Source organism: Acipenser ruthenus, chromosome 12 (assembly GCF_902713425.1).
Source record: "Acipenser ruthenus chromosome 12, fAciRut3.2 maternal haplotype, whole genome shotgun sequence".
In the NCBI taxonomy this organism is placed as follows: Eukaryota; Metazoa; Chordata; class Actinopteri; order Acipenseriformes; family Acipenseridae; genus Acipenser; species Acipenser ruthenus.
Genome location: NC_081200.1, coordinates 30,078,398 through 30,105,942, shown reverse-complemented (window position 1 = coordinate 30,105,942; position 27,545 = coordinate 30,078,398). Strand labels below are relative to the sequence as shown.

The 27,545-nt window shown below is 37.4% G+C and overlaps 1 protein-coding gene across 7 annotated transcripts in view; it reads right to left on the bottom strand.

Annotated features, from left to right (window-relative positions):
• smg7 (SMG7 nonsense mediated mRNA decay factor) overlaps nucleotides 1–27,161 on the bottom strand; it is a 48,307-nt gene extending 21,146 nt beyond the window's left edge. For all 7 annotated transcript variants that reach the window (XM_059034800.1, XM_059034803.1, XM_059034802.1 and 4 more), the window contains exons 1-8: nucleotides 26,573–27,161; nucleotides 5,470–5,501; nucleotides 4,702–4,819; nucleotides 4,147–4,279; nucleotides 3,770–3,941; nucleotides 3,533–3,604; nucleotides 3,190–3,340; nucleotides 2,804–2,939 (exon numbers count right to left, since the gene is read on the bottom strand). In XM_059034800.1, the coding sequence (XP_058890783.1) occupies nucleotides 2,804–2,939; nucleotides 3,190–3,340; nucleotides 3,533–3,604; nucleotides 3,770–3,941; nucleotides 4,147–4,279; nucleotides 4,702–4,819; nucleotides 5,470–5,501; nucleotides 26,573–26,598 (840 nt within the window). In that variant the 5' untranslated portion in view covers nucleotides 26,599–27,161. The remainder of the gene's footprint in view (nucleotides 1–2,803; nucleotides 2,940–3,189; nucleotides 3,341–3,532; nucleotides 3,605–3,769; nucleotides 3,942–4,146; nucleotides 4,280–4,701; nucleotides 4,820–5,469; nucleotides 5,502–26,572) is intronic.
• Nucleotides 27,162–27,545: the final 384 nt, after the last annotated feature.

The window sequence follows — 27,545 nt, the reverse complement described above, 5'->3', positions numbered from 1 at the left end:
ACTCACTCGTGGCATTCTTTCTACAATGGAAATCAAATATTTTTCGGAAAGTTCTTCCCAACACTGTTGCAGAAGTTCCCACAAATGTGTTGCACTTGTAGGTTGCTTTGCTTTCACCTTTCTGTCCAGTTCATCCCAAACCAGCTCAATGGGGTTTAAGTCTGGAGACTGTGCTGGCCATTCCATGATTTGAAGCCTACCGTCTTGTTCTTTTCTTCTAAGGTAGTACTGACATAGCCTGGAGGTATGTTTTGGGTCATTATCTTGCTGTAGGATGAACCCCTGACCAACTAGGCATATACCAGAGGGTATTGCATGGCGCTGCAAAATGCTGTGGTAGCAGTTTTGGTTCAGGGTGCCACTCACTCTGTGCAAGTCGCCGACTCTGGATCCAGCAAAAGAGCCCCAGACCATCACGCTTCCTCCTCCATGTTTGACAGTTGGTGTCACACACCGAGGAACCATCCTTTCGCCTACTCGACGGCGTACAAAAACCCTGCGTGATGAACCGAAGATTTCAAATTTTGATTCATCGGTCCATAAGACCTTCTTCCAGTTTTCAGTAGTCCACTGGCGGTGCTTCATGGCCCAGGCAAGCCTCTTTTTCTTATTTTGCCATCTTAACAATGGCTTTCTTACTGCCACTCGACCTGTCAAACCTGCAGCTCGAAGTCTTCTCTTCACAGTTGAAACTGAGACTTGCTTACTTCGACCAGTGTTAAACTGTGCTTGAAGCTGTTGTCCTGTGAGTCGCCTATCACGCAAGCTGTTGACTCTGATTCTGTTGTGGCTTCCTGTCAGAGTTTCCTCTAGTTTCCAAGTGCCTTTTGATGGTGTAGGAAACTGTACTCACTGACACCTTGGCTTTCTTTGCAATTTCTCTAAAGGAAAGACCTACACTTAAGGGTTATAATGGTCTGTCTGTCTTCCTTTGTTAATTGCCTTTTTCTCGCTATTATGAGAGCAATATACTACTTCCTGCAGTACAATACTGTCCAAATAATGCTTAAGAGGGTGTAGTAACACAGTCTGTTCCAACACTGCTTTTATACAGACAGAGGGTTTGTAAGTAATCAACAAAAGTTGGGACACCTGTAGGAATTGTTAGCATCAACTTTCAAGGCTTAATTTACTTCCATTGCTGCAGAACAGCTGTAAGTTGTTAACCCATTACTTGTTCCCTGAAAAAGGCCTTTTTGTATAACTCTGAAATGTACATTATTTTTCAGTTTTTGGTAACCTAAACTTTTTTTAACCTCTGGCAGTTTACCGCTTATCTTTGTATATACAGTATATATATATATATATACATATATACATACACACATACATACAGTATATTACATTATATATATATATATATATATATATATATATATATATATATATATATATATATATATATATATATATATATATATATATATAATATATGCATACTTCAGTTTTTCAGATGTTTATGTAACACTCAATAAAAATTAAAAAATTACATCCGATTGTTTCTCTGTTCGTTGTACTATTTAGTGTTTTGACAGGATTGGTGGCACACAGCATTATTGCATGTTTGTTAAATATGACAGCGTAAAGAACATACTGTACACATTATTTCCAGAAGTAGTGTTAATAACATTTGCTTTTGACATAGTCTTGTGAGATTAAACCTGGCAGAATAAACCCATATAACAGCATGGAGCTGAAATCGATCATTCACACCAAGGTACAGTTCACTAGTCAAGCTACAAATATAGCCTCTTTTTGTTTCACATTAACATCTGTTACTATATGCAGCAAGCCGCTCCAAAAAACGTTTGGAAATAGGTACATTCTTATATCCCTGGAAACACTGTGCAGCACATATTTTATATTGTTGAAAATTAAAAGTACTAAAACTGTGGTTTTGATGTTTAGTTTTTTTTTTTTTTTGTCATTCAGACAAAAAATCCACTTTAAATCCAGTGCGCTACTTCTACTTGGAGCGAAAAGGTTTGGACATGCAGATTACGTTTTTTTTTCCCCCTGAACAGCGAATACAAGCAGTAGAATGAGCACAGTAGAAAAATGTGCATTTACATGAATGCTAGATGTAAAAAATAAATAAAAATAAATAAATAAATAAATGCTGGCTAAAAAAAAAAAAAGAGTCTAATTTTGACAAGACAAATGTACCTTCATAATGTGCAAGTTATTTAGTTAGTATTTGTTTCACATTAGAAAGCGGTTTCAGTTAATGGCGGCTTTGAAGGCCATGCTTGGTATTGCATCAATTGAAGCTGTAATATATATTGATTTATAAAAACACCCATAATACAAGAAAACAGATAAAGGGGAAAATGCAGACTACATACAATCTTAATTATATAATCACGAGGTTAAAGCTGTTTGTTGTGTTGCTTAGTAATAATAGTAGCACAACGTGTGATTGTGTAGAAATGGGTTTTTGCATGAACTGCGTAACTTTTGGGAGTTTGTGGACCACCTGGAGTTTACTCACGGACAACTTGCCGCAGACCACAGGTTGGGAGCCACTGGCCTAGCTGCCATCAGACAATGGCATCTTCAGAAAAGATACCAGGATTCATAAATGTATCTATAGCATTGTATCTAGAATATTTACATTAATAAACAGGACTAGCAGCGTTAATAAAGCTAATAAGATGCCTTTTTTCTGAAGAAAATCATAACAATAATAGATGTCACTATGGTTAAATGCACAAGCTGTTCACTTTAGCCCTTACTGAAGAGTAATCCACATAACAAAACCAGCACACAACTCAAAGAGCTTCTTTGTAAATGGTCATCATACCTGAAATTGCTCCTCCAGCTTCTCTCTCAGGGGGTTCAGTTTTTCTAGGCTCTTGCTCAAATACACATGACCGTGAAACTTAACAAAGGCTTTGACAAAGTCTGATACGCTCCACTTGGTCTTTATTTCATCCCGGCTACAACAAAAAGATTTCAGTGGTTTATGGATCAGGAAGATATTAATTTCTTGAATAAGTTAAAATGTACAGGTTCTATGCATCTGTGGGTTTTTGAAAATCTTGATTTACTATTAACATGGGAGGTATGGAATAGTAAATAAAAACTCTTTAAAATATATTCAAAAAAAACATTTAGATATTATGATACAACTGTATAAATTAGTTTCATGCTATGTGCTCGATATTACTGCTGTATGGTTTCTCTTACCTCTCAAGAGCCTTAGACAGAGCCTTCTCTAGGTTGGTAGAAGCAGCTGGAAAAGGAAACTTGACTGCAATACTTCTGCAGTAGTAGAAAATTGTTGTGAGGTGGTCTCCTTTCGAGGAAGCTAAAATAGCTAGCTGATTGTAAGGTTGACCTTAATGAATGAAGGCAATAACAATATTAAAAATTTGCAATTTTATAACACAAAAGCCCTATCCACTTTTTAAAAGGCTATATTTCAAAACTTTAGATATTCAAATACATCTGTTTGTCCAAACCATCTGAAAAGTACATTTAAAATATCAACATGTTTGTATGAGGACAGATTTTTGTTAGCTGTACTCACCATTTGAAGGTACAAGTTGAGCTGCATGCCTGTAATATGACTCTGCCTGGCTGGTTTGGTTACGGTAGCGTGCTGTAAAAAATAAATAAATAAAAATACAAAAAGGTACATTATTGATATTACTGTAGAATTTACAAATATTTTAAGATCATTAAAATTGTAAACTTGTCCTGCAAAACCACACTTCTATTCCACATATTTTAGTGCATCTTATATTTAAAACAGTATTTGACTTACCAATGTCCCCTAGGTGGACAAGGCAATGCTGGCAGATGTAAGAGCATGAACTAGGTTGTGGCTTTACGATGGCGCTGGTGTTAGTCTGTTTATTGCTTATTATTCCAAGTTGTGAAGATTTCACCCGACAAGGCAGATCCACGTTAAACACTGTACACAGCTCCTGTAACAACTAACAAAACACACATAATTAGCCCAACTAACAATGACCTTTCCTCCCACTTTAATCTTTTAATAAAGATATTTTCACAATAACAGTACAAAATGCAGTTTAAACACAAATTGCGCTTCTAATGCCCTTTAGTTGACTAAATTACTATCATGCAAGATAATTTTTCTGTAAATGAAAATATTTAGTCATCATCCACTTTACTTACCTGTGTGTAGAAGCCACTAGCTGCCTCAAGGAAAAGTGACAAATTGGCCTGCACTTCACTCCTGTTGGGATTCGCCCTGTTTTTTGCTTGACTCTGTAGTGTTGTTATTTGATTTTTAAAAGCATGGTTCCAGCTGTAAAGACAGATTTATACAAGTGGTTTACAATATTAGCAAAAAAATAATGTATTGCACTTTGCTATGTAGGTAGATGAGTTGGTTCTTTAGACATTAAATGTTTGTTGTTTTTTTTTTGTTTTTTTACAGTAAAAAAGGTAAATGTAAAAGGTTAATTTATTATCTATATGACAGATACATTGGTACACACTGTGGTACTGCAAGACACCTGACCCACAACTGTATCTTGCACAAGGCAAGGACAGCCACTGCTGGGACTACAGGGATATCAGTTGTAAACAAAAACAGGAAGATCACTAGAAGGTGTAGACATGATCAAAGTTTTCTAGTGACAGTAAATTTTAATACATACAAACGAGGACTCTTTTTTTAAATGCACAGTGGCTTCTTTATTGCATTCTTAAATAAATACTGCTTACAGATCTTGCTCCACTTTCTTGTCCAGAGCGTACTCCAGGTCAGTCACCAACATTTTCTGGTAAAGGTCCTGCAGTGCTTGCCTTGATGTCCAGACCTCTGCTGGACCTAACTTTGAATCTAATTTTAAAAAATAAATAAAAAAAGTTTGATCTCCTTTAAGATAGACATGTAAACACCAGCTGTCAATCCCTGTGTCATATTATGAAAGAAAAGACATGACATGACTTTACCTTCAGCAAATGGTACTGTATTTACACATTTATAAACACATTTATATATTTTCATTGATTTGTAAACAATGCTTTGCATTTCAATTAAGTTACATCAATGCATACTTTTACAAGGTTTTGGAGAAGTTGGCAGGACCACTGTTCGAGAATGACAAGAAAGACTGTCTAGAGCAGGGGTGGGCAATCCTGGTCCTGGAGGGCCGGTGTCCCTCCTGGCTTTTGTTCCAACTGTGCTCTAAATTACTTAATTAGACCAATAATTGGTAATAATCAGTACAATTAAGTAATTTAGAGCACAGTTGGAACAAAAGCCAGGAGGGACACCGGCCCTCCAGGACCAGGATTGCCCACCCCTGGTCTAGAGTGTAACAGACAATGCAGAAAAACCATTCATTACAATAATACTCTCACTACCATTACAAGTGCAGTGCCAACAACCAGTTGTCATATATTACTGTTGCCAAAAAAGCAATTAAAAGAGCTAGTAAGGCTTGCTTTGTGTTTTTGTATTAATAGGTGTGGTAGAAGAAACCGTACCTGTCATGTCTGCCTTCAGGGCCTCTGCCTGCCTATTAAAATAAAGTCAGATTTATTCATTAGAATCCACAAATAAAAACATCTACGTTACTCTGTGACATTTTTACATTTTCATGTTCTACAGAACTCACAGTATCCCTACATTTACATGTTTATTCCTTGGCTAAAAACAGATTGACCATTTCTGTGGAAAACAAAAATCACTTAACATGCGAGTGACAGGATATCTTGCTATTGAAACTGTTGGCAGGTAAGTGAACATCATAAGGAAGTTTAAGTACAACAAATTGTTATGTATGTATCCCCCACATACCCATAGAACAATCCCACCCCCCCTTTTTTATATTATATTTATATAAAAATGCAGGACTGGCAATGGAACGTAAAACAAGCAATGTGATTGGTCGATTTGTTACATAATCAAAATCACTGTGCCGTCTCACAGAATTTTAAGTACCGGTAGTCATCTTGTTTACAGTTACAGGATGTACAGTAACTATAAAACTACTTACAAGCAAAAATCCTAAAAGTAGTAAGTAGACATGCCGATTTGGATGAAGAATAATTGAATGAACTGGAAGATAGCAAAACAGAAAACAAAACAAACAAAAAAAAACACACCACACACATCTTTATACTCTCAGCCAGACTTTGTCACTTCAACGCTACAGACATTTCTGCACATTATCAACCCCTCTGACAGATCTTGAAAAATTACTGAATTCGGAGACGTTATTTTTTTCTACTCCCATTCTGCTGAAAGAACAGCATCTTGCACTCGTAGAAAAAAAATCCAGTGCCATCTCAACTCCACCTCCTGGTGGATCTTTTCAATGGCAACAAAATTCAACAAAAATAATTATTTACTTACTATAAATATTTACTTAAATCAATTTACTCAGCTTAACTTAGTGTGCAGTTCAAAGTTATAAATGGGACTACTGTTGTGGTCCCTTTCTTGGCACAAGGATATTTAGTAAAAAACAATTATTTGCTGTAAAAAAAGTTACTTCTGCTCCCCCCTCCCCCCTCCAATCCATTGCTTGACCTGGACTATAAATGCAATAAGGCCCTTGCTGCGCAGATCATCAAAGGGTGGCTGGAGACCAAAGGCCTGCTTTATTCCATGGTGGGAAATACTGCACTGACTCAGCCAGTTTATATTAAACAAATAGTGCGGTTTATTAACAGAATAAAACAAAAATACAGAGGTTGTAATCAGCACTGCAAGGCCTGTCCCTATGACTACGGCCCTCTATGTAGTCCACTCCAACGGTAGCACAGTCCAGTAGTACCTCTCCCTACCGCAACTGGGAAATCAAGAGCACAAATACTCTGGGTTTTTAAGCAGGACTCCTTCCCGCCAAAAAAAAAAACAAATGTAAGAGACTCTGAGGAGGAGGGAGACTTTTTACATACACTAGACCCCACTAGTATAACCATACCTCCTTCTTAAGGGTCAATCGTCCCGATGACTCCAATGGAATTAACACCACATTGCTCCGATATGTATTTATTTATTTATTTTAACATACAGGGCTAATCCCCATTGTATCTCCAAAGGCAGTCTTATTGAATAACTTTAGGGGTGGGCCTGTTACCTTTCCTAATGCCATACACCACCTCGTTTACCTTCTTACACACTGTACAGGGCCCTTCCCAATCTTTTTGTAATTTATGTAACCTGCCCTTGTACCTGCGTGGATTATAAAACCACACTTTGTCTCCCACTTTATAAGTGTCAGTCACAGCTCTTGCATCATACCACTGCTTTACCTGGTCAGCAGCAGATTAAGTTTTCCCTTACAAACCGGTGTACCCGCTCAAGAGACTGCTGCAGGCAGGTCAGCATAGTTCAGGGGATCCTCAAAGCTAAGAGAAGCGTCAGGGGTTCCATAAACCAGCCTCATTAGTGAATGGAGCGCCTCTCCAAAAATCAGTAGTGCAGGTGTACACTCATTGCATGTTTAGCAGTTCTACAGGCGAACAGCAGTAAGGGGATGGGAGTTTCCCCAATCCCGCTGGTTCTGCTCTACAAACATGGCTAACTGGTTTTTGAGAGTGCAGATGTACCTCTTCACCACACCATCAGATAGAGGCCTCATAGAGGACAGGTGCGTGTCTTCTGCACACCCATCAGCTGACACACCCTGGAGAAAATCTGACACGAAATTGCGGCCCTGGTCTGAATGCAGTTCACCGGGCATGCCACACTGAGTAAACATCTGAAGAGACCACTGTCTGGGCCACTGTGTTGGCATCCTGGGTAGGAATGGGGAACGATTCCAGCCACTTAGTTAGGTAGTCCATAGCAACCAGCAGATACTATTGCCAGACTCAGACCTTGGAAGTGGGCCTGCGATGTTGACCGCCACACGCTGGAGTTGGTCCACAACAAATTGCTGCTTTGGAGCATGGCCCCGCCTCCGGGGATCCTTCCTCGCGGCGCAGTATGTATATTTCCTACACCACCTCTCACAGTCCTTCTGATACTTCATCCAACAGAAGCACTCCCCTTCCCCAGGGTTTTGTCTACCCCAAAGTGCCCACCGGCTCGGGGGCTGTGAGCCATGGTTAGCACTTCACTTCACAGGGACCCTGGAACTAACAGTGGATACCTGCAGCGCCCACCCGAGGGAACCTCCCACTTACGATACAGTAACTCGTCTTTTAGCCCAGTATGCTACAACGTCGGAGTTGAGGTGTAACACACTTTCCAACCATGGATGACCCCCATTCTCTTTCTCGTCAAACACAGGATGAAAATCAGACTCGGCTTGATGCTTGAAGAAGCTTTATGTCAGCACTGCTCACAGCAAGACAATATCAACAAGAACAAAACATTTACTTTAGGATCATCAAGATCCCTGCAAGACAAGACTGGCTGAAAAAAACTGGCATTTGCTAAGAAAATCAATGAATAATCTGATGCAAAATATTCTCTTTCACTCAACTTAAATATACCCCTACTGCTTTGAATCACACACGTTATACAGAGTAGTGTGCACAACTTTGGGACCACCGCACTAAAAATTACCTTTGGAAGCTATAAACAAACTGGAATGCAAGTAAAAGTCTGCATTCTAATGAAGTCGAGTGCACAGATAGCAGGACTACGGAAGAATGCAGAAACCATCTATATATAAATCAATAGTTTAAATAGTCTTTTCAGAGATTATCCGTGATTTAATTTATTATCGTTCGATACTGAAGCCATTCATAAATAAGTTAATATTCCTGAATTTAGTTGAATATTACTTTCAACGCATACTGTTAATGGGTAACTTGACAACATATTACTGTATTATTTATTTAGCTGCCTCCATCTATTTATTGATTATTATTTATTTTGCTTCAATAACCCAATATGTAAATACATAGACAATAATATTTGCAACGTTGGATTTATACAACACACAGGGAATTAAGGCTTAAGCTATTTGAATATGAATGGAATGAAACACAAAACAATACTGTATAGAAAGCAAGTAGCTAAAGCTGCTTCTGAAAAAAATCTGTAGGTACAAAGGCAGGGCGCAAAATAACCGACAGCACCGGCAGCAATTGCCTCAGTGCCCAAGCCACTTGTTGCAATGCCTCTCAATTAAAAATAAATAAATAAATAAATAAATAAATAAATAAAAATATAAAAAACCACAACTTACGTTCAGGTAAGAAATGGGTGCACAACAATTTGTCCCTGACAACAACAACAATAAATAATAATAAGTGAACTTACATCAAGTACTGCAGAAATTGGTTGTGCCTTCATATGTTAAGAGCCACTTGCACAATTTACATTACACCGTTTGGATCATTTAGGCATTTCACAAAAAATATTAAAACAGGAGAGGGTTTTCAGGCCATTTCTTTAGCAGCTGCAATTTAATTTGTTTGATGCTTCGCTGTCCGCTATTTCACATACACATGACTATCCTTCAAATAATGTAGACCTACTGTATATTTAAAATTTCCTTTTAAATTTAAAGCTTCCTAAAAAACACACATATAATGTATACCACATTATACATAATCACATATTCTATGATCATATATGGTATAAGGAGATCTGATTCTATGCTTAAAATTGCAACACTTTAAAATGCAACTGTGCAATACACATTCTGACTCCTTCCATGTCTTCAGTGTATACATTGAATTTATATAGACATTTCAATGACTGTTGCTGTTTTGTAATTCGGTGTTATCCCCCCCCAAAACATCAAACGCTAAAAATACACAAACAGGTAGATAATTGTTAGTTTTGCTCAAATCCTTACACAAAAAAACAAATGGGTCAAGTAGCAGCTCCCTGCATTTAACAAGTAGGAGAGAACATAATAGTGAATGAAACACGACAGAGAAGTGGATCGATTTCTGTTTATTTATTTTTGTGCAATACCTTAACTATCTCACGTAGTACTGCTTTTTAACTAGTAAAACGTGTGCTTTCATGAAAGGGGTTTGAATGCTTTAAAACAGCATTATTTTCACCCTGAATCGCGTGTCCAGCAATGCACCATAACAAAACTGTAAATTCTTTGCAACTGTAAATTTCAAAGAACTGTGAAGCTATAAACAGTCTCTCAAATGTAAACATTAAACATTTGTACGTCCAGCTGTTCATTTTCAAAGCCGCGTTGTTTGTACAAGTTGTACAGGTTACAGCAGTTAGCAAACTACAGTTGTGCAGACACACTGCAGACCAAACAACTCACTTGACCACTATCATTATTACACTGCAGCCATGGGTAAATCTCCTAACTTTCCCTTCACTGACATCGCTTATTTGCGCTGTTGTATAAGTCTGTATTTTTCATGGTGAGCATGGATTTCACAATTTCCATGAATTCGAACCAGTGCCATGTAATAATATACAATTCTCCATGAAAATCTCAATTTCGGAAAAATACTATTTTTAGCATTTAAAAATGCACTGATTAAACATTCGTTTCACCAGACGACAACTTGTTATATGAAATCCAGTTGAACTTGCTTACCCTAAATTATAAGTCAGAGGGTTTTAAAAAAGCTTTAATTACAGGATACAGACAAGCGCTATATTTAACTCTTGTTAACAGTGTGACAGACTTTAGTAAAAAATACCTTGAATGTTTACCTTTACTTTTTCATTTTTTTTTTTTTTTAAATTGGATATTTTTATAGCATTTTTTTTACAATGGAAAAGTGACCTATATTTTATTTTTGTAACAATTAGTGTGTGAATCACCCAGAAAACATTGATGATTTGTGTTTGTTTCAATTAACATTTCATCAACATAACAGGCTCTATGTATTTATTTTTGTTGTTTTATGAAAATTACCTTGGTGCTCTTGGATTGGATTTATATTTTGCCTTTCTGCCCCCTAGAACTGCCTTCGTGCCCCTGAATTTAAGCCCAACGAAGGCAATACTGCCTTGCCTTTCATGACCGTAACTTCATGCCCTGCAAAGGTATCTTGTCTTTCGTAAAAATAAATCAAAAGCAATATTTATAACAATTTGTGAATATAACTAAGACAATAGACTTTAAAAAAAAAAAAAAAAATATCCAGCCGATGTAAATGTTGGACACCAATGTGGAATATGCAGTTAAACAGAATCCTGCATAAAGCCAGTATTACAAAGACGCAATAAAATAAAAACTTTGGCGATTGTTATATTTTTTTTTTTTCTTTTCATGACATGTGCACCGTTTGTCAAGATTTTTAAATATACTTAAAAGTAAAAAAATAACACATGGTTTGTCTAACATACCAAATATTAAACCTCAATAAAATTGTTTTTCATAATAAAATAAACTTTTATTATGTTGTAGTCATAGTATTCTTTTTTTTTGTGGTAGCAGCAGTAGTAGTAGTTTGATTTTAAGCCCGGTACATCTGTCAGAAGACAGCTGGACAATAGTAGTATAGTTCACCGATACTTTCAATAATATTACTTTAATGTTATACATTCATATACAACTTACTACAATCTCAGTTGTGTTTCTTTACAAATTCCTTCTTTGATCTTGGTGATGCTAAATGCACCACCTGCAAGCCACCCAGTCATTGTCTTTCTTCTGGATATCTTTGTAGTCATTCAATTTGCAATCATATAATAATGGATACTGCTGCACATAAATTAACTTTTCTTCATCCATGATTAACTTGTTTTGAGGCGTGTGTCAAGGGTGTTAACCTTGCTTCTGATTGGTCAGTTTCCAGCCACACAAAGAAAAGATAAATAGAAACAGGTTCTATTTTAGCGACGCACAATTCTCAAAGCGACGTCGCTCACGTCTGGTGTGGATATTCCATTTGACTGCAGTGACTTCTAAATTATTCGCTCACGTCGCTCGTGTCCAGTGTGGATGCAGCTTAAAGATGGTGGATCACACCGGTCGGCGGCTTATTTTGAAAATCTAGGTTTTCCTCTAGAATTTCCCTGTATTTGGCTCTATCCATCTTGCCCTCAATCCTGACCAGTTTCCCAGTCCCTGCCGATGAAAAGCATCTCCATAACATGATGCTGCCACCACCATGCTTCACTGTGGGAATGGTGCTCTCAGGGTAATGAGCAGTGTTGGCTTTGCGCCACACATAGCGTTTTGCGCTAAGGCCAAAAAGTTCAATTTTGGTCTCATCAGACCAGAGAACCTTTTTCCACATGTTTGCTGTGTCTCCCACATGCCTTTTGGCAAAATCCAAACAGGATTTGATATGGGTTTTTTTCAGCAATGGCTTTCTTCTCACCACTCTTCCATAAAGCCCAGCTTTGTGGAGCGTCCGGGTTATAGTTGTCCCATGGATGGTTTCTCCCATCTCACTAATGCCCTCCTTACCTGGTTACTGAGTTTCGGTGGACGGCCTTCACTAGGCAGAGTCGCGGTTGTGCCATATTCTTTACATTTTTTAATAATGGATTTAACAGTGCTCCGGGGGATGTTCAAAGTTTAGGGTATTTTTTTTATAACCCAACCCTGATTGGTGCTTCTCCAGAACTTTATCCCAGACTTGTTTTGATAGCTCCTTGGTCTTCATGATGCTGTTTGTTTAGATATGCTCTAACAAACTCTGGGGCCTTCCAGAAACAGGTGTATTTAATCTGAGATCATGTGACACTTTAATTACACACAGGTGGACTCCATTCAACTAAATATGTGACTTCTGAAGGCAAATGGTTGCACCACCGCTTATTTAGGGGTGTCACTGCAAAGGAGGTGAATACTTATGCAATCAAGACTTTTCAGTTTATTTGTAAATAATCTTGAAAAATATGTAAATATTTTTCCCCACTTCGACATTATGGACTATTATGTAGATCAGTGACAAAAAATCCTAATTAAATCCATTTTAATTCCAGGTTGTAACACTACAAAATGTGGAAAAGTCCGAGGGGCTGAATACTTATGCAAGGCACTGTGCAATTTATTATATATATATATATATATATATATATATATATATATATATATATATATATATATATATATATATATATATATCCTAATCAGGATATCTGCTTAAATGAGATGCAACTCTGGGAGATGGTTCTTCCCAGTGCTATTTATGTTGTTTAATTGGGATGTGACTTCATTCAATTGGGATACAGTATTTTCAAATGATAAACAGAGATCACTTTTCAGAGCAAGACAGGTTCGCGTAGCACAGTGCAGAGAGTACATGATTATGCTGTGAATTGCGTAAACCATGTTGAACTCTTGAAAGAGCTGGAGTCTCACGCTGCTGTGGCAAAGAAAGTTGGCGTTTCAACATTGCAGGTGCCTCGCCTTGTGATAGGATTTCATTCTTTTCCATTTCATGTAGAAATAAAAAAAGTGATTCATTTTGTTTAGGAATAAAAAAAAGGGACTCGTATTGTAAATTATGTATTTAACATTTAATCATAATGTTATGTAATTCCATTCTTTTTCTTTTCATTTATAAACAAAAAAGTGTGACTAAGGTCGTCTCAGATGCATCTTGTTTAATTGGGACGGTCGCGTCCTGATAAAGCGGCGCTGACTGTGTCTGTTTATGCGTGTTAATTTAATTCATTATTATTTACTTATTTTAAAAGATGGAGGACTCGTGTGGAGATGGTACATTCTTACTATACTAAAAAAAAAAAAAAAAAAAAAAGATAATAGTAGAAACTGATGACTTATTACACCTGTTCTCATGAGAAAAAATTGGACTGAAACATGGGGGGTTATTTCTCCTTAACTTCACTATCATGTTCACTTTACTGCAATTATTGTGCAGTTGAAGGTAGAACAGTAAAGAATAGCCCTTTTTTACATGTTCCACATTCCTTAAAATTACCCCCATGCTTACTAGAGCCTTTCAAAGTTAAGTACACATATTAGCAATGATAAGAATGCAGTGTGTCCTAGTCAGGAGCTTCTTGATTCAAAACTTGGTTTGTTGTGTTGAGTTGCAGATCTTGGCTGGGGTCCAACAGGGCGCTCTGCATTGGCCTTTGCGCTTTAGCAACACCTACTGATCAGTGGCCTGTTTTTGTGTGTGCTGGAGGGATTTTAGGGGGGAAATGGCAAAAAAAGGCACTTTTGCATATAAACAACTATGTATATTTTACTGCATCATTCAGACTGATGTTGCTTTAAAAATAAGCTGCTTTCAGGAGACCCAACAGCCATTCATCACTGTGAGACAGAGCACTCTCCATTGCTTTTGCCATTGCCTGACGTGCAGTTTCTACTTTGTTTCTTTTTCAAAGCTACGTTGTGTGTACTGCCACTAGAATGTCTCAATAATGTAGATGTTTTGTAACAAAGGCTAGTAAACTTTACAATTGCATAGAGACTGCAGACTGAACAGCTCATTTCATCGTTATTAAACTCCAGCCATGGGTAAATCTTCAGCCAGTTTAGCTGAAACTGATCTTTTTTGCCTTAACCTTATTCTTAAACAGCGCTCCATTTCGTTTTTTTTTTTTTTAAAAGCTAGTCATTGCTTGCAAAACACCTAGATAGATTTAATAATTTAATATCGTCTTTTTTTTTTCAAAACTTCATTTTAAGACTTGGAGTCTTAAAATATCTCTGTGGGATTTTCCTGCACTGAAAGTTGCAGATATGCAGGAGCAACTTGGAAAATGCGCAATTCCTGCAGTGAAATTCAAGCCCTGTTCATAAAAGCGATTTGCACTGAATCGCAGTCACAGACACCTCGCAGTTAAAATTTGGGTTGAATAAAACTAAGTGCTGTGACATCGCTGATTTTGACTGAAATTTGCGACAACCAGAAAGCAACCACAAGTAGCAATTTTCATCACAAATCCCGTTTTAGGATATACCATGTAGCTAATACAACTAGCTGGCTGTCGACATGGCAAAGAAATCAGAAGTGAAAAAGTATTTAGGCACCCGTCTTGACGCGTATGCAGTCTAATATCAATTAATATCAAAGTACCAATTGCCAAGAATGGAAATAACTAAATCTAAGGGTGGTCAAATGTAGTCTAGATTTAAAACAGAACACCTAAATGGCTTTTATTAAATCAGTTTCAACAAAGATATGATATTCAATACTATCACAATACTTTTGGATCTTATGTCCAATACATGTTAAATGGCTGCCAAATTCCTTTCTTTGCAAGTTACAAATAAAAAGAAAACTGGCATTTCGGCCGGCTTCAAATACTCCAATTACAAGGTATCTCTCAATTCTTATATATATCAAAATAACACAGAAATACTTTCCTCGAAGCAGACTTTTTATAACTAGGACAGGTGTTTTAAATACAGGGGTATCTTAGAAGTGCCCTAAAAATGTGAGTAAGCAATGAAGCACTGTTGTGGAAGCTGACTTACACGGTTATTTCAAGAAATCGCTTGATGAAGTTCTTGCTCATTTGGTTGTTTATTGACCCAAGCAAGACGGGCCAAATGAACCTCCTTTTGTTTGTAACATTTCATATGTTCTTAAAGTCAGATACAACAGAACACCTCCATGAATCTAACCTGTGAGGTCCAGTGGTTAAAGAAAAGGGCTTGTAACCAGGAGGTCCCCGGTTCAAATCCCACCTCAGCCACTGACTCATTGGGTGACCCTGAGCAAGTCACTTAACCTCCTTGTGCTCCATCTTTCGGGTGAGATGTAATTGTAAGTGACTCTGTAGCTGATACAATGTTATAGGGTTTGAAAATCACCACTTTCAGCGGATAAAAAGTATTTCTGGCAAAGAACTGCTTTACTAAAAACACTGCTAACATACGCAATTCAAATCGTGAAATTATACTTAATGCTACATTTCGAAAACAAACGGGCCACTAATGTAGTTGCCTTCCTCTTACGTGCCATTAGAATTCTGTTGCAAGCGTATTCAAGCCAAATGTCTCCGTCAAAACAACTCCCCAGAGCACCTTAAATAAGAACATAAGACATTTTACTAGAGAGAGGAGGCCATTCGGCACACCACGCTCGTTTGGTTGTTAATCTTGCAAAGAAAGTAAATTAAACAAAAGACAACCACTTTGGCTACTATAATAAACTAAGTACTTTGTATTGCTTTCATGCTGAACCTGTAGCCGTCTGCATTGGCGGACTTTTGCAGTGCGACTCGGAAGCTTTATTGGTCCTGTGCTTTCCTCTGCTGGTGAAGCGTCACATTGATCCTGTTAGGGAAACTGATATGCTGGCAAAGAAGTCTGTATTCATTCTGGTCTTTCCACCACTCATGCATCCAATTCAAAACACAGGATTTTCACAGCTATCACATTACATGCACATGAAATATGGATTACCACAAAATCCAAAGAACATACAAACATCGCTAACATTTTTGACGCGGTAGAGTTTTAATGACATATGTTGGCAAATTATATTTTTGCAGCTTCTAACAAATGCAGTGTAATGACGAAACAAAAAAGCATCAATGAACTCCCTTTTGATCAGCTTCTAGCGCACTCCTGTTTTATGTGTTATCTTTGCTTTGACTTTGATAAGTAATACGCACTGGGATTCACTTAAACTAAAAGAAAGGAAGAAACAACAGTAAAAGTAAACTTCAGCAAAGAGATTTGGGTGGCTATCTAAAAGATGTTTCAATAAATTGGAGGCATTTCCTCTTTTGTTTTTCACTTACACACATTTTGACTGTCCACCTTCAACCAGATTGCTGTCGTCATCTGGCTGAAGTCCAAAATAGTTCCACATGAAGCTTCTCTCCAGCATTCGCCATGACTGCTGCAGTAATTTAAATCCCTGAATGCGCAGAGTAGTTGGTCACTTCCACTAAGCGAAAATGAGTAAGTTTAGTTTATTGTTTTTAAAAGTACACAAGAGTTTTGTTTTAAAAACGCAAAGAAAAAAAAAAAAACACACCACCCAGTACGTATCAATAACGTGGAACACTAGTCATGACAAGTAATAAATATTTATTTATTTTATTTATTTATTTATTTATTTATTTATTTATATATTTATTGATAGTGTCTGGTGGTCAACTCCATCTTAAAAAACACTTCGACTAAGAGAACACTTTGCTTGCTTCCCGATGGGTGTTATCTTAGCCGGAGACTACTGTATCGCCGATCGCTTTGCGAGTGGAGATACTGGTGATGGATGGCTTTTGGGAGACAGTGGGTAAGATATTATTATTGATATTTAATAATAATACATTTTATTAACAAGTTGTGTAATATAACTATACTGATGCACAAAAGAAACGCAACACTGGGGTCTAATGGATTTAATCAAATATTTTAAACACAGGATATCAAAACAATCACAGAAAATGTTAACAAAAATACAGATCAAAGAATCATAAGTTTTTAGTATGAAATGTGACGCACTGTTAAAATGAAAACATTACAAAGTTAGTATTGGGTATGACCTACCTGAACATTAACACAATCCTGGCAGCGTGACGCACAGACCTGATCAGCCTCAGGATAGACTGCTGTTGAAGGTTGACTGGTCGCGGTTGTCTTTACGCAATTACGCAGATGGATCAGTCGGACGTGAGGTTTTTGGGCCAGTGTGGTGACCCTCTGCCTTCTTTCGCTGTTCTTGCATTTATTAAAATCATGTCTTTGAATGGCTATTTATACAGATTCTTAAATCAACTCATTTTGGCAATTTTAACTCCACTCAAATACCAAACACTGAGCACCTGCCGTTTTTATGAAATCACATGACTAGAGCTCAGTATTTTGTTATCCCAAGGAACAACACTACTCAACCAATCAATAATAATCTGCTCACTATTTAAAATGCAAATGACATTATATATGTGCCCAATGAGTTATAGACTGTTGTGTTTTCCTTGTGTATCAGTATATATTTTCTATTTTTATTATTGCTTACTTAGATGGATAACAAATAACTTACATTGGGGCAAAGGCAGAAGGAAGAGCTTCGCTATCTGCTTCTCTTTTTTGGCTTGTATCCAATCCTCTCTCTATACCAGCAACTACAACTTAACCAATTACATTGACCTTTTTTTCCTCCTTTGAGGTATTTTTCATCTCCCTTTTAATTTTGTTCTGCTCACTGGATCTATCCATTTATTTCTATACTGTTCTCTGCTCAACACCAACTGTGTTTACAGCATCCGTGATCATCTGCCCTTTTTTTTTTCTTTTCTTTGTGACTAAACTTCCCGACAACAACTTGCCAAATAGAACAGATTTGTTTTGACCAACCATTTCAATAACTGTATCAATGTATTCTTTTGAAAAATGGGCTTTCCTTGGCACACCTGCCATTGTAATTTGGTCACTGGGCTTTAAAGTTGATTACCGAGTTACTGATTTTTCTCAAAGCAAATCGCAAGAGTGGTCGAAAGTGGCAGCACTTGCAATGTGTTTTATGAAACGCTCACATCAACAACCTCCGCATCTTAGCAAGCACATTGTAAATCGCATAACCTTTCTGAAATGGGTGCCAGGAACCCCACGAGTACAAGCCGAGAATTCACAGGTTTCAGTAGCCAGGACCCACTCGCACTGTTGTAGAACGTTTGGATGTTTACTGCAGCACAACGACAAGGCGCAGCAGTGCTACAAAGCCACTTGTCAATTTGGTGATCATGCTCAATCCGGCCATCATCTAACCAGAGCTACTACAGGGTTCTCCCCAGGAATTCTGTACAGCCGTGCGGCAGAACATTATAGCCGGGAGCTTTTAAACGGAAAAATAAACTTGCCTTACCTTAAATATATAATACGACAAAGAACTTAAATAATGTGTTGTCTTTCGTTGACTATCTAGTTGCTGTTTTTAATGTTCTACATTTCCAGTAAATTACCATGCTTATTTAGGCACTCTACGACTTGACTGGGGAAAGATAACGTGGGGTTATTGGAATTCACAAAAAAAAAACAAAAAAAAAACATAACCTTTTCACTTCCTTTTTAGCTTAATTATTGACCTTACTGCTTCATTTAAATTGTTCTATGTTAAGCTTTCAGGGCATTTTGTTAATGCACGTCTAAGTTTTTCGCTGTTCTACATTTTTTAATGCAACTGTTCATTTTAACCATTTTTTAACACAACAGTTCTGACACACGTTTGGTCACCATCACAACTGTTCCATGAAACAGCAGTGTAATAACCCAGCACCTCTGCACTTAAGCACTAGTATGTCAGCTGACAACAGCTGATATCTCATTACACCTTTCTTCTTAAAGGCATACAGCCTCTATAAATGAACCCCCAATATCTCTCACAAGCACCTGGGTACATATTGTTACGATATCACAACAAAAGGAATATGCTTTTTTTTTGGTGCATATGTATTATGTACTATACAGACGTGCTCAAATTTGTTGGTACCCCTCCACAAAAAACGAAGAATGCACAATTTTCTCTGAAATAACTTGAAACTGACTAAAGTAATTGGCATCCACCATTGTTTATTCCATATTTAATAGAAATCAGACTTTGCTTTTGATTTTTTATTCAACATAATATTGTAAATAAGAAAACAAATGAAAATGGCATGGACAAAAATGATGGGACCGCTAACCTAATATTTTGTTGTACAACCTTTAGAGGCAATCACTGCAATCAAACGTTTTCTGTAGCTCTCAATGAGACTTCTGCACCTGTTAACAGGTAGTTTGGCCCACTCTTCCTGAGCAAACTGCTCCAGCTGTCTCAGGTTTGATGGCTGCCTTCTCCAGACTGCAAGTTTCAGCTCTTTCCATAGATGTTCGATAGGATTCAGATCAGGACTCATAGAAGGTCACTTCAGAATAGTCCAATGTTTTGTTCTTATCCATTCTTGGGTGCTTTTAGCTATGTGTTTTGGGTCATTATCCTGTTGGAGGACCCATGACCTGCGACTGAGACAGAGCTTTCTGACACTGGGCAGTACGTTTCGCTCCAGAATGCCTTGATAGTCTTGAGATTTCATTGTGCCCTGCACAGATTCAAGGCACCCTGTGCCAGGCGCAGCAAAGCAGCCCCAAAACATAACCGAGCCTCCTCCATGTTTCACTGTAGGTATGGTGTTCTTTTCTTTGAAAGCTTCATTTTTTCGTCTGTGAACATAGAGCTGATGTGACTTGCCAAAAAGCTCCAGTTTTGACTCATCTGTCCAAAGGACATTCTCCCAGAAGGATTGTGGCTTGTCAATATGCATTTTAGCAAATTCCAGTCTGGCTTTTTTATGTTTTTCTGTCAAAAGTGGAGTCCTCCTGGGTCTTCTTCCATGGAGCCCACTTTCGCTCAAAAAGCGACGGATGGTGCGATCAGAAACTGACGTACCTTCACCTTGGAGTTCAGCTTGTATCTCTTTGGCAGTTATCCTTGGTTCTTTTTCTACCATTCGCACTATCCTTCTGTTCAATCTGGGGTCGATTTTCCTCTTGCGGCCGCGCCCAGGGAGGTTGGCTACAGTTCCATGGACCTTAAACTTCTTAATAATATTTGCAACTGTTGTCACAGGAACATCAAGCTGCTTGGAGATGGTCTTGTAGCCTTTACCTTTACCATGCTTGTCTATTATTTTCTTTCTGATCTCCTCAGACAACTCTCTCCTTTGCTTTCTCTGGTCCATGTTCAGTGTGGTGTACACAATGATACCAAACAGCACAGTAACTACTTTTCTCCATTTAAATAGGCTGAATGACTGATTACAAGATTGGAGACATATGTGATACTAATTAAAGAAACGAATTAGTTTGAAATATCACTATAAATCAATTATTTATTATCTTTTCTAAGGGGTACCAACAAATGTGTCCAGGCCATTTTAGAATATCTTTGTAGAATAAGCAATAATTCATCTCTTTTCACAGATTCTTTGCTTTATTCTATGACATATCAAAGGCATGCAAGTATACATGATAAAATAGCTTTTAATTTCATCACTTTTCAGGAGGAATGAAGCATTATTTCAATGAGCTGTAAGGGTACCAACAAATTTGAGCACGTCTGTATATCACCTTACAGTACAATATGACAAAATGATAATACCCGAAAATAATCTTAATTTTTTTTAATAAAGTAGCCGGCACAAATATAGTATTAGGCGGTGGATTGCCTGCATTCATTGTCACTTTGCTTTGAAAATAATTGGTTATTTTTTTTATTTTTTTTAAACATTTTAGCCTCTCGAAGCGCTTAACACAGAAAACCCACCCCTTCAACTCTCTGATTGATTAAATGTTGTGTCAAGACGTAACACAGCTGTCATGTGGTTCCAAGATTAATATTTTTTTCACCCAGCAATGCGCAATTGATCTAGTCTGCGAGAAGCGCAATCAATCCTTATTGTTAAAGGCACAGTAGCATCTGCATGACGGGCGGATCAGAGTTTTTCAGCCGGGCACTGTCTAGCTGAAAAGGCCTTGGGAGAACCCTGTACTACTGAGGGCCCTGATCAGGTCATCTCTTCCACGAGCCAGAGATGGAATCAAACAATATTTCTGGCTACTCAGCTACGCACAAGTCAAAGGTGACATCAAAAACTGTGAGGAACAGACTGCATGTTGCTGGCCTACATGAAAGGAGACCAGTTAGGTTCCTCTTAAGCAACAGGCACCAGTTCGAGAGGCTGCAGTGGGAGGCACCACTGATGCTGACAGCAATGCGTTGTATAGTGTTAAATGTATTGAAAGAAATGTCTCAAAACCCAGTTTGGGATATTTTTTTTGTTAAATGCACAACCAATCTCCGGGGTCACTTGGCAAGCGTAAACTCATATTAATATTTTTAGTAGTAGTAAAATGTGACTGGTAACCTGCTTGGAACAGCGACTGCTAAATATAGCTTTGTTTTGCTTAAGTCAACTGCAGTTGGTGCTACTGCAATGTAAGCTTACTCTATATATCAATTACATGTAAATAAACAATGTGTATTTTTATTTAAATTATAAAAATCTGATTACTGTTCTATACAATGTATTTTTAAAATGCATGTGAATGTTTTATTCCATTCATATGGATTACCTGTAAAATAGGATTTTCAATCAAATATAAACAAGTAGCTATGATGATATCACCAGTAGATTATGCAAATTATGCAAATTAGCACAATTTTTTCGGTAATGTGTTCCGCACCTTTGAAGGTCAAAATATACCCTTCGTTGCAGCCCTAGTTAACATACTACTGATGTTTTGACTTTCTCCATCTTTCCTTTTTTTTTCCTTCTAAGCTCTTAATGGATATTCGAGGGATGTCCAAAAAAATCTGTCTTTCAGAAGCAACACTTCAATTTCTACAAAAACCATTTTGGGTGAAATACACAGTAAACCCTGCTGTAAACAATGCACAAGGTAGAAACAGTAACACTCAACACCCAGGACTGCCAAACCTAAATTCAAAAGGGACACAAATTATTAACCATAGCTCTGTCCTCGTGTGGTGCTTCTCAGAGAAAAGCTCAAAACTGAATTTAAGTACGACAACCACGGTTCTTACTGGACAGACAGAAACCCGCAAATTAAAGAGTGGTCATGACTGTGCGATAATAAAAGGAAGGTGTGAATATTGGAATTCCAATTTCATAAATAACTAGAAGAGCAGCCCTGTGTGCAACAAATAAAGATGATATCTTGAAGAAGATCTGATCACTCAAACACGGCCCCTTCTCAGTGCTCGTTTTCATCCGTTACATCACGAGCACCCTCCCAACACAGGCCAATAACTTAAAAAAATAATGAGAGATGAGGGTTAATATTTAGTATTCCTCCCAAAACACTTCCAGTTACATTCTTATGCAATGTTAATAGAAACCGAGATGGTGAGGTGGGGACAGGGTTAGAAAAGTAACAATATTGTGCTACTAGTACCTTTTGAAACTTGCTAGTCCTGATGCAAACTTTCTAGTCCTTACGTGGAAGTGCCTAAGTTGGAATCAACAACAGTTGGGGTCCCTAAAAATAGGCTTAGATTTTATTTTGCGAAATAAATAAATTTTAGATTTATTTATTTATTTTTTACAAGGCACCTTTGTAAACGCTCATACAGATCATTACTGAGCGACTACTGTACTGTGTGCTGAGAAACTGACACCGACAGCACCAGACGGGATGACAGAGGAAAAGATTCTGTCAGCTGTGTCACCTTGCTGACCATGAAGCTCTGTATGAAATTGACACCGTCAATGTTTATAATGTAAAATGTTTATTTTATTGTATATTACATGTTGCTATTTACAAAAATAGCTGGCTGGCTATGAATTACTATCTACTATAATTAATGTACTCACGTACACATGCAGTCTTCATTAAAGTCCCAATTTAACGAGAGTACATTTCACTGTAGCCCTCGGGATAATATTGAATATTGTTAGCTAGGTGGCTTTTTTTTTTTTTTTTTAATTAGCAGTGGGAGAAAAACGCTTCAGCAAGTACAGTAGAATCTGCCAGAACTGACAGACGCTGTATCTACTAGGTTTAGATACTAATGAGCATAAAAAAATGCAGATCTTTTGAAGAAAGCTGGGAGACTTTGTATAAATGGATTTTTATATTTTTAAACGCTGCAGTAAGTTCTCATTGTGAAGCATCCACACTATAATTTAACATAACAGGTGATTTATTTGCACAATGCGGGACCTCATTTTCCCCTTTACTTTCCCACCTGTGCACCTATCAGTGATTAAAGTCTGGTTTTTGAACAAACTGATTATCGCTCACCACTACTGTATTTGTTTAAGAAAAGTGGGTTTTAAAAAAGTAATTTCAGCTTCCAATCACTTAAAATATGCTGACAATGTAAATACCAAGCTACAGACAGTGAGTCCTAAGCTTTAAACGTGTTACTGTTTATAGATAAGAACCCAACTTTATTATGAATATATTGTGTTATTAGCTTTTAAGCAACATACTACAATAATGTTCATTATGGTCATTGTTTATTAGTTTTAAAATGTTTACCTATTGACCTATTTGACCTTGTTAGTACAACCGCCCCCCTTTGCTAATGACATCTTCAGTCAAGGTCGTAACCCAGTGTAAATCAACACATTTTTGTAAAATGACTTTACACTTACTTCAAAAGATGCAACGTGTTTCAGTAAATTCAGATGATAAACTTCGCATCGCGCGCAGAGGGAGAACACAAATGTAAAACATCATTACATGGGGCTAGCATTGCAGGGGAAATGAAAGGAGGTTTCTGTTCCGAGTGGCTGTTTTCTAAGCATTAATTGAGAATGCTTATTCACCACTGCTACACCGTTAGAAAATTGACTTGCCTGCATTTTTTTAAAGCAAGACTGAACGTGAGAGTATATCTGTACATTTGTTTTAAGTACTCGCCCAGAGGACTAGAGGCACAGCCATCAGCTAGTCCTCATCAGATTTAATTCACCTCTGGCAAGCAGGTGAGCGGGAGTTTTTAACCCTGGGTGGGGATCCTTGGTCCATTTGATGTGGAATAACTCTACTGGGCTACATTTACACAACCTGCAGCACAGTACAAAACAAAACATTACCTTATGAAGCTTTAATACATATGGCGAGCATGTTACAACCAACCTTTCTAGACAAAAATATATAAAAGCAGTTATCACTAGCTGCTCATAATCTCCTCTTGAATACCAAATATGTCTGAAAGCCACCAAATGTACTTTTCACTTAAACAAAATGGTGGTTAAAAAGGAAACTTTTTAAAAATCAGCTGGACCAAGTTTACACATTTGTTAATTAACTGAAGTGTGGAATGCCTGTGAAAACATCCACTGGTGTATGATACAATACCTTGCCAACTTCTGTAGCACATTGTGTTTAAAATCCAGCTTCATAAGCAAACATTTTTATGAAATATTAGGCTAGTTGTTGCCAACCTGAACACAGTCTAAATGAATACATAAATATAGCAGTTATTCAAATTTCAAACAAATGGTGGAGGGTATGTTCTTTATATGCATTTATGATTACTGGCTTTGCTCTTATCAAAAAAAACCTGACGGTGAAATGATTTATATATAAAAAAAATAAAATAAAAAAAGTTTAAGTTAGCCAATTTGCTAGTTTCAATTTGACATTTAAAATAAAAAGCAATAAGGTGGTTTTGAGCAGCACATTCCTTCTTTTCGATAGTTATATAAACAGAAGATAAAATAAATCGGCATAAAACAATCACCTGCAAGCAGAATAGAACTAGCACACTATTTGACAGGAAGCTCCTAGTCGTAACTCGACTACAGTCTCACTTTTTAGCAACAGACCACTGCGGCAGTTTCTTACTGCTAAACTGAACGCTATGCATCCCTAATGCCATGTTTAATGTAACCATTTTCTCCAAAGAAAACAACACTAACATGTCAAAGTATATATCACACACACACACACACACAATTTACAAAATGAAAATAAACATACTCCTCCATATCACTCAGGCCTTAACCGTGTACAGCCATGCATCACAGCCCTGTATGTTGTTGTACATACGTGTATAGTCATTGATGTTACACTGTCATGGTAGTCTATTTCTCAAACGTGTAAGATAATAGTTTGTTTGTTTCTTCGCCAATTCACTTTACTTCATTTTAAAAGGCAAATCGCCCAAAACCACGGTGACTTAACTCACATTCCACCAGTCACACTAGGCCACAGAGGAAATCACGATTCCTGTGCAAACCTCCCAAATCACTACTTACTATATTCCATGCAATATTAAACGTGTGGGTCAAATCAAGCGAAATCAATACACGTCGGTACACTCTTGAAGTACCTGTCGGATTTCACCATACTGCAGATACAAATAATGTGTTTTTTTGTTTTTTTTTGCATGTGTGTTCTGCGACGGTGTTTATTTATTTTTCTCTGTGTCGCTGGACTGTAATGGTTTCGTATGTATAGGTGAAACACAGGGTTGTAAAACAAAACAAACAACGGAAAGAAAAAAAAACGAACCAGTACAAAAATGACAGTATTCCCTAATTAAAATAGACTTACGGCAGCAACCTGGCCAATCGGCAATTGTTATCATTTCCCACCTCTAAATTAAGTTATACCGGTAACAATTATACATATCAGTTTGGTTAAATTGGTACTGGAGAAAAGATATAACAATCAATAAACAAAAATAAATTTATAACTACTGCACAATAGCGTGTGCTGGTTATATATTATATCATACACATTTACATTCAGGTCCAGGGTTTAAAAAGAAACACTACACACAGTAATGCATTTATGGCATTTTTTTTTTTTTTTTTAAATATAAAACCTGCCAAAAATCACTTTCAAGAAATGGATCCCTCAATGATTGTACTGTGTCCTACTAGTACTATACACTGACACGTACAGTCAGTACTGGCTGGCTGCACAATGGAAAGTAAAGGAAGAGAATAGAATACACACAGACATAACAGAACACAGTACCTGGATTTGCGTGTTTTGCAGCTCAAACTTGGGACCGGCTGTAGTTCAGTTAATTTGGTTCAAGTCAACCAAATACACTCCAATAACAAATTCACAGAATGAATTTGAAATGAAAGGTTCTTACATTACGTTATATATTTAAATACGATAATCATGCTATTTATTACCTGTCAGTGCATCGCATAGTATGACAATTCATCTTAGCGGAAATATATGCTAATTTTTACCCGGGAAAACATCCAAATACTGCCCTTAGACTGAAAACAAACAACCATGTTTTGAAATAAAACATTTAAATCGCCATTTACCGTAAATATTGTGTGCAGAGGTTCATCGTGTAACATCCCCGGCTTCAGTCTAGGACTGGACCAGAAGCAGCAGCAACTCCCGGCGCCATATTGTTCCTCTCTCCGTCACTAGCAGCGGCCAGAGCAGAGAAACTTATCTCCGGGCTCTGAGGAGGGGAGGGGAATTTGAAACAAAACCAGGCACCAGCACAGAGAGAAACTGAGAACAGACAAGTCTCTTATTTACAGACTGTCAGAACCATCTTATAATTAGAGAAAACGAAAACGTTTACTTGTTGTTTTTTTTTTGTTTGTTTGTTTTGTTTTAACGTTTCGGCTTCAAGGAAGGAGCGTTTAAAGGCTCGCGCTTACTCTCGCGCTCCCGGTCAATAACATTAACAACACGGTCTTCTAGGTTACTAACGGGCAGCTGCTAGTCCCGCTCTCCTCCTCCAGGTTTCTATAGTATAAGTGATTATGAAACTGACTTCATTTTGGATACGTCAGTTAACCTCGTGTCGTAAACCACTGCACAAATGGAGCCAATATGGCGAACATAGGGAGCAGTTTCATATCCTTATAAACCGTGTCCTCCCCGCCCTCTGTGTGTCTCAGACCCACGGGGGGGGGGAGGTATGACACAGCCCCGGTTTTTGGGATGGAACCGCATAAGAGTCTCGCGTTTTGATTGGTCCATGTCTGTCACATGAATATGTTGTCACACGAGTGGAAAAGCTTGCAGGCATTTTTAACATTGTAATCAGAGAGAGTGATCTGCTTTCCACAACCTTACCATTAAAATATAATGTGGTATTACGCTGTACTGATATAACAATATGAGTAATTACTTTATATGAATTATCATGTTATGCACGAATGTAAGAATTGGCTTTCTGTGGTGGTGTACTTTTTTCTTTCAAGTAGCATATATCTATAATAGTTTTTGCGATTTATTTTAATATAAAATGTACACACTATTGCAGTTTTGTTACAG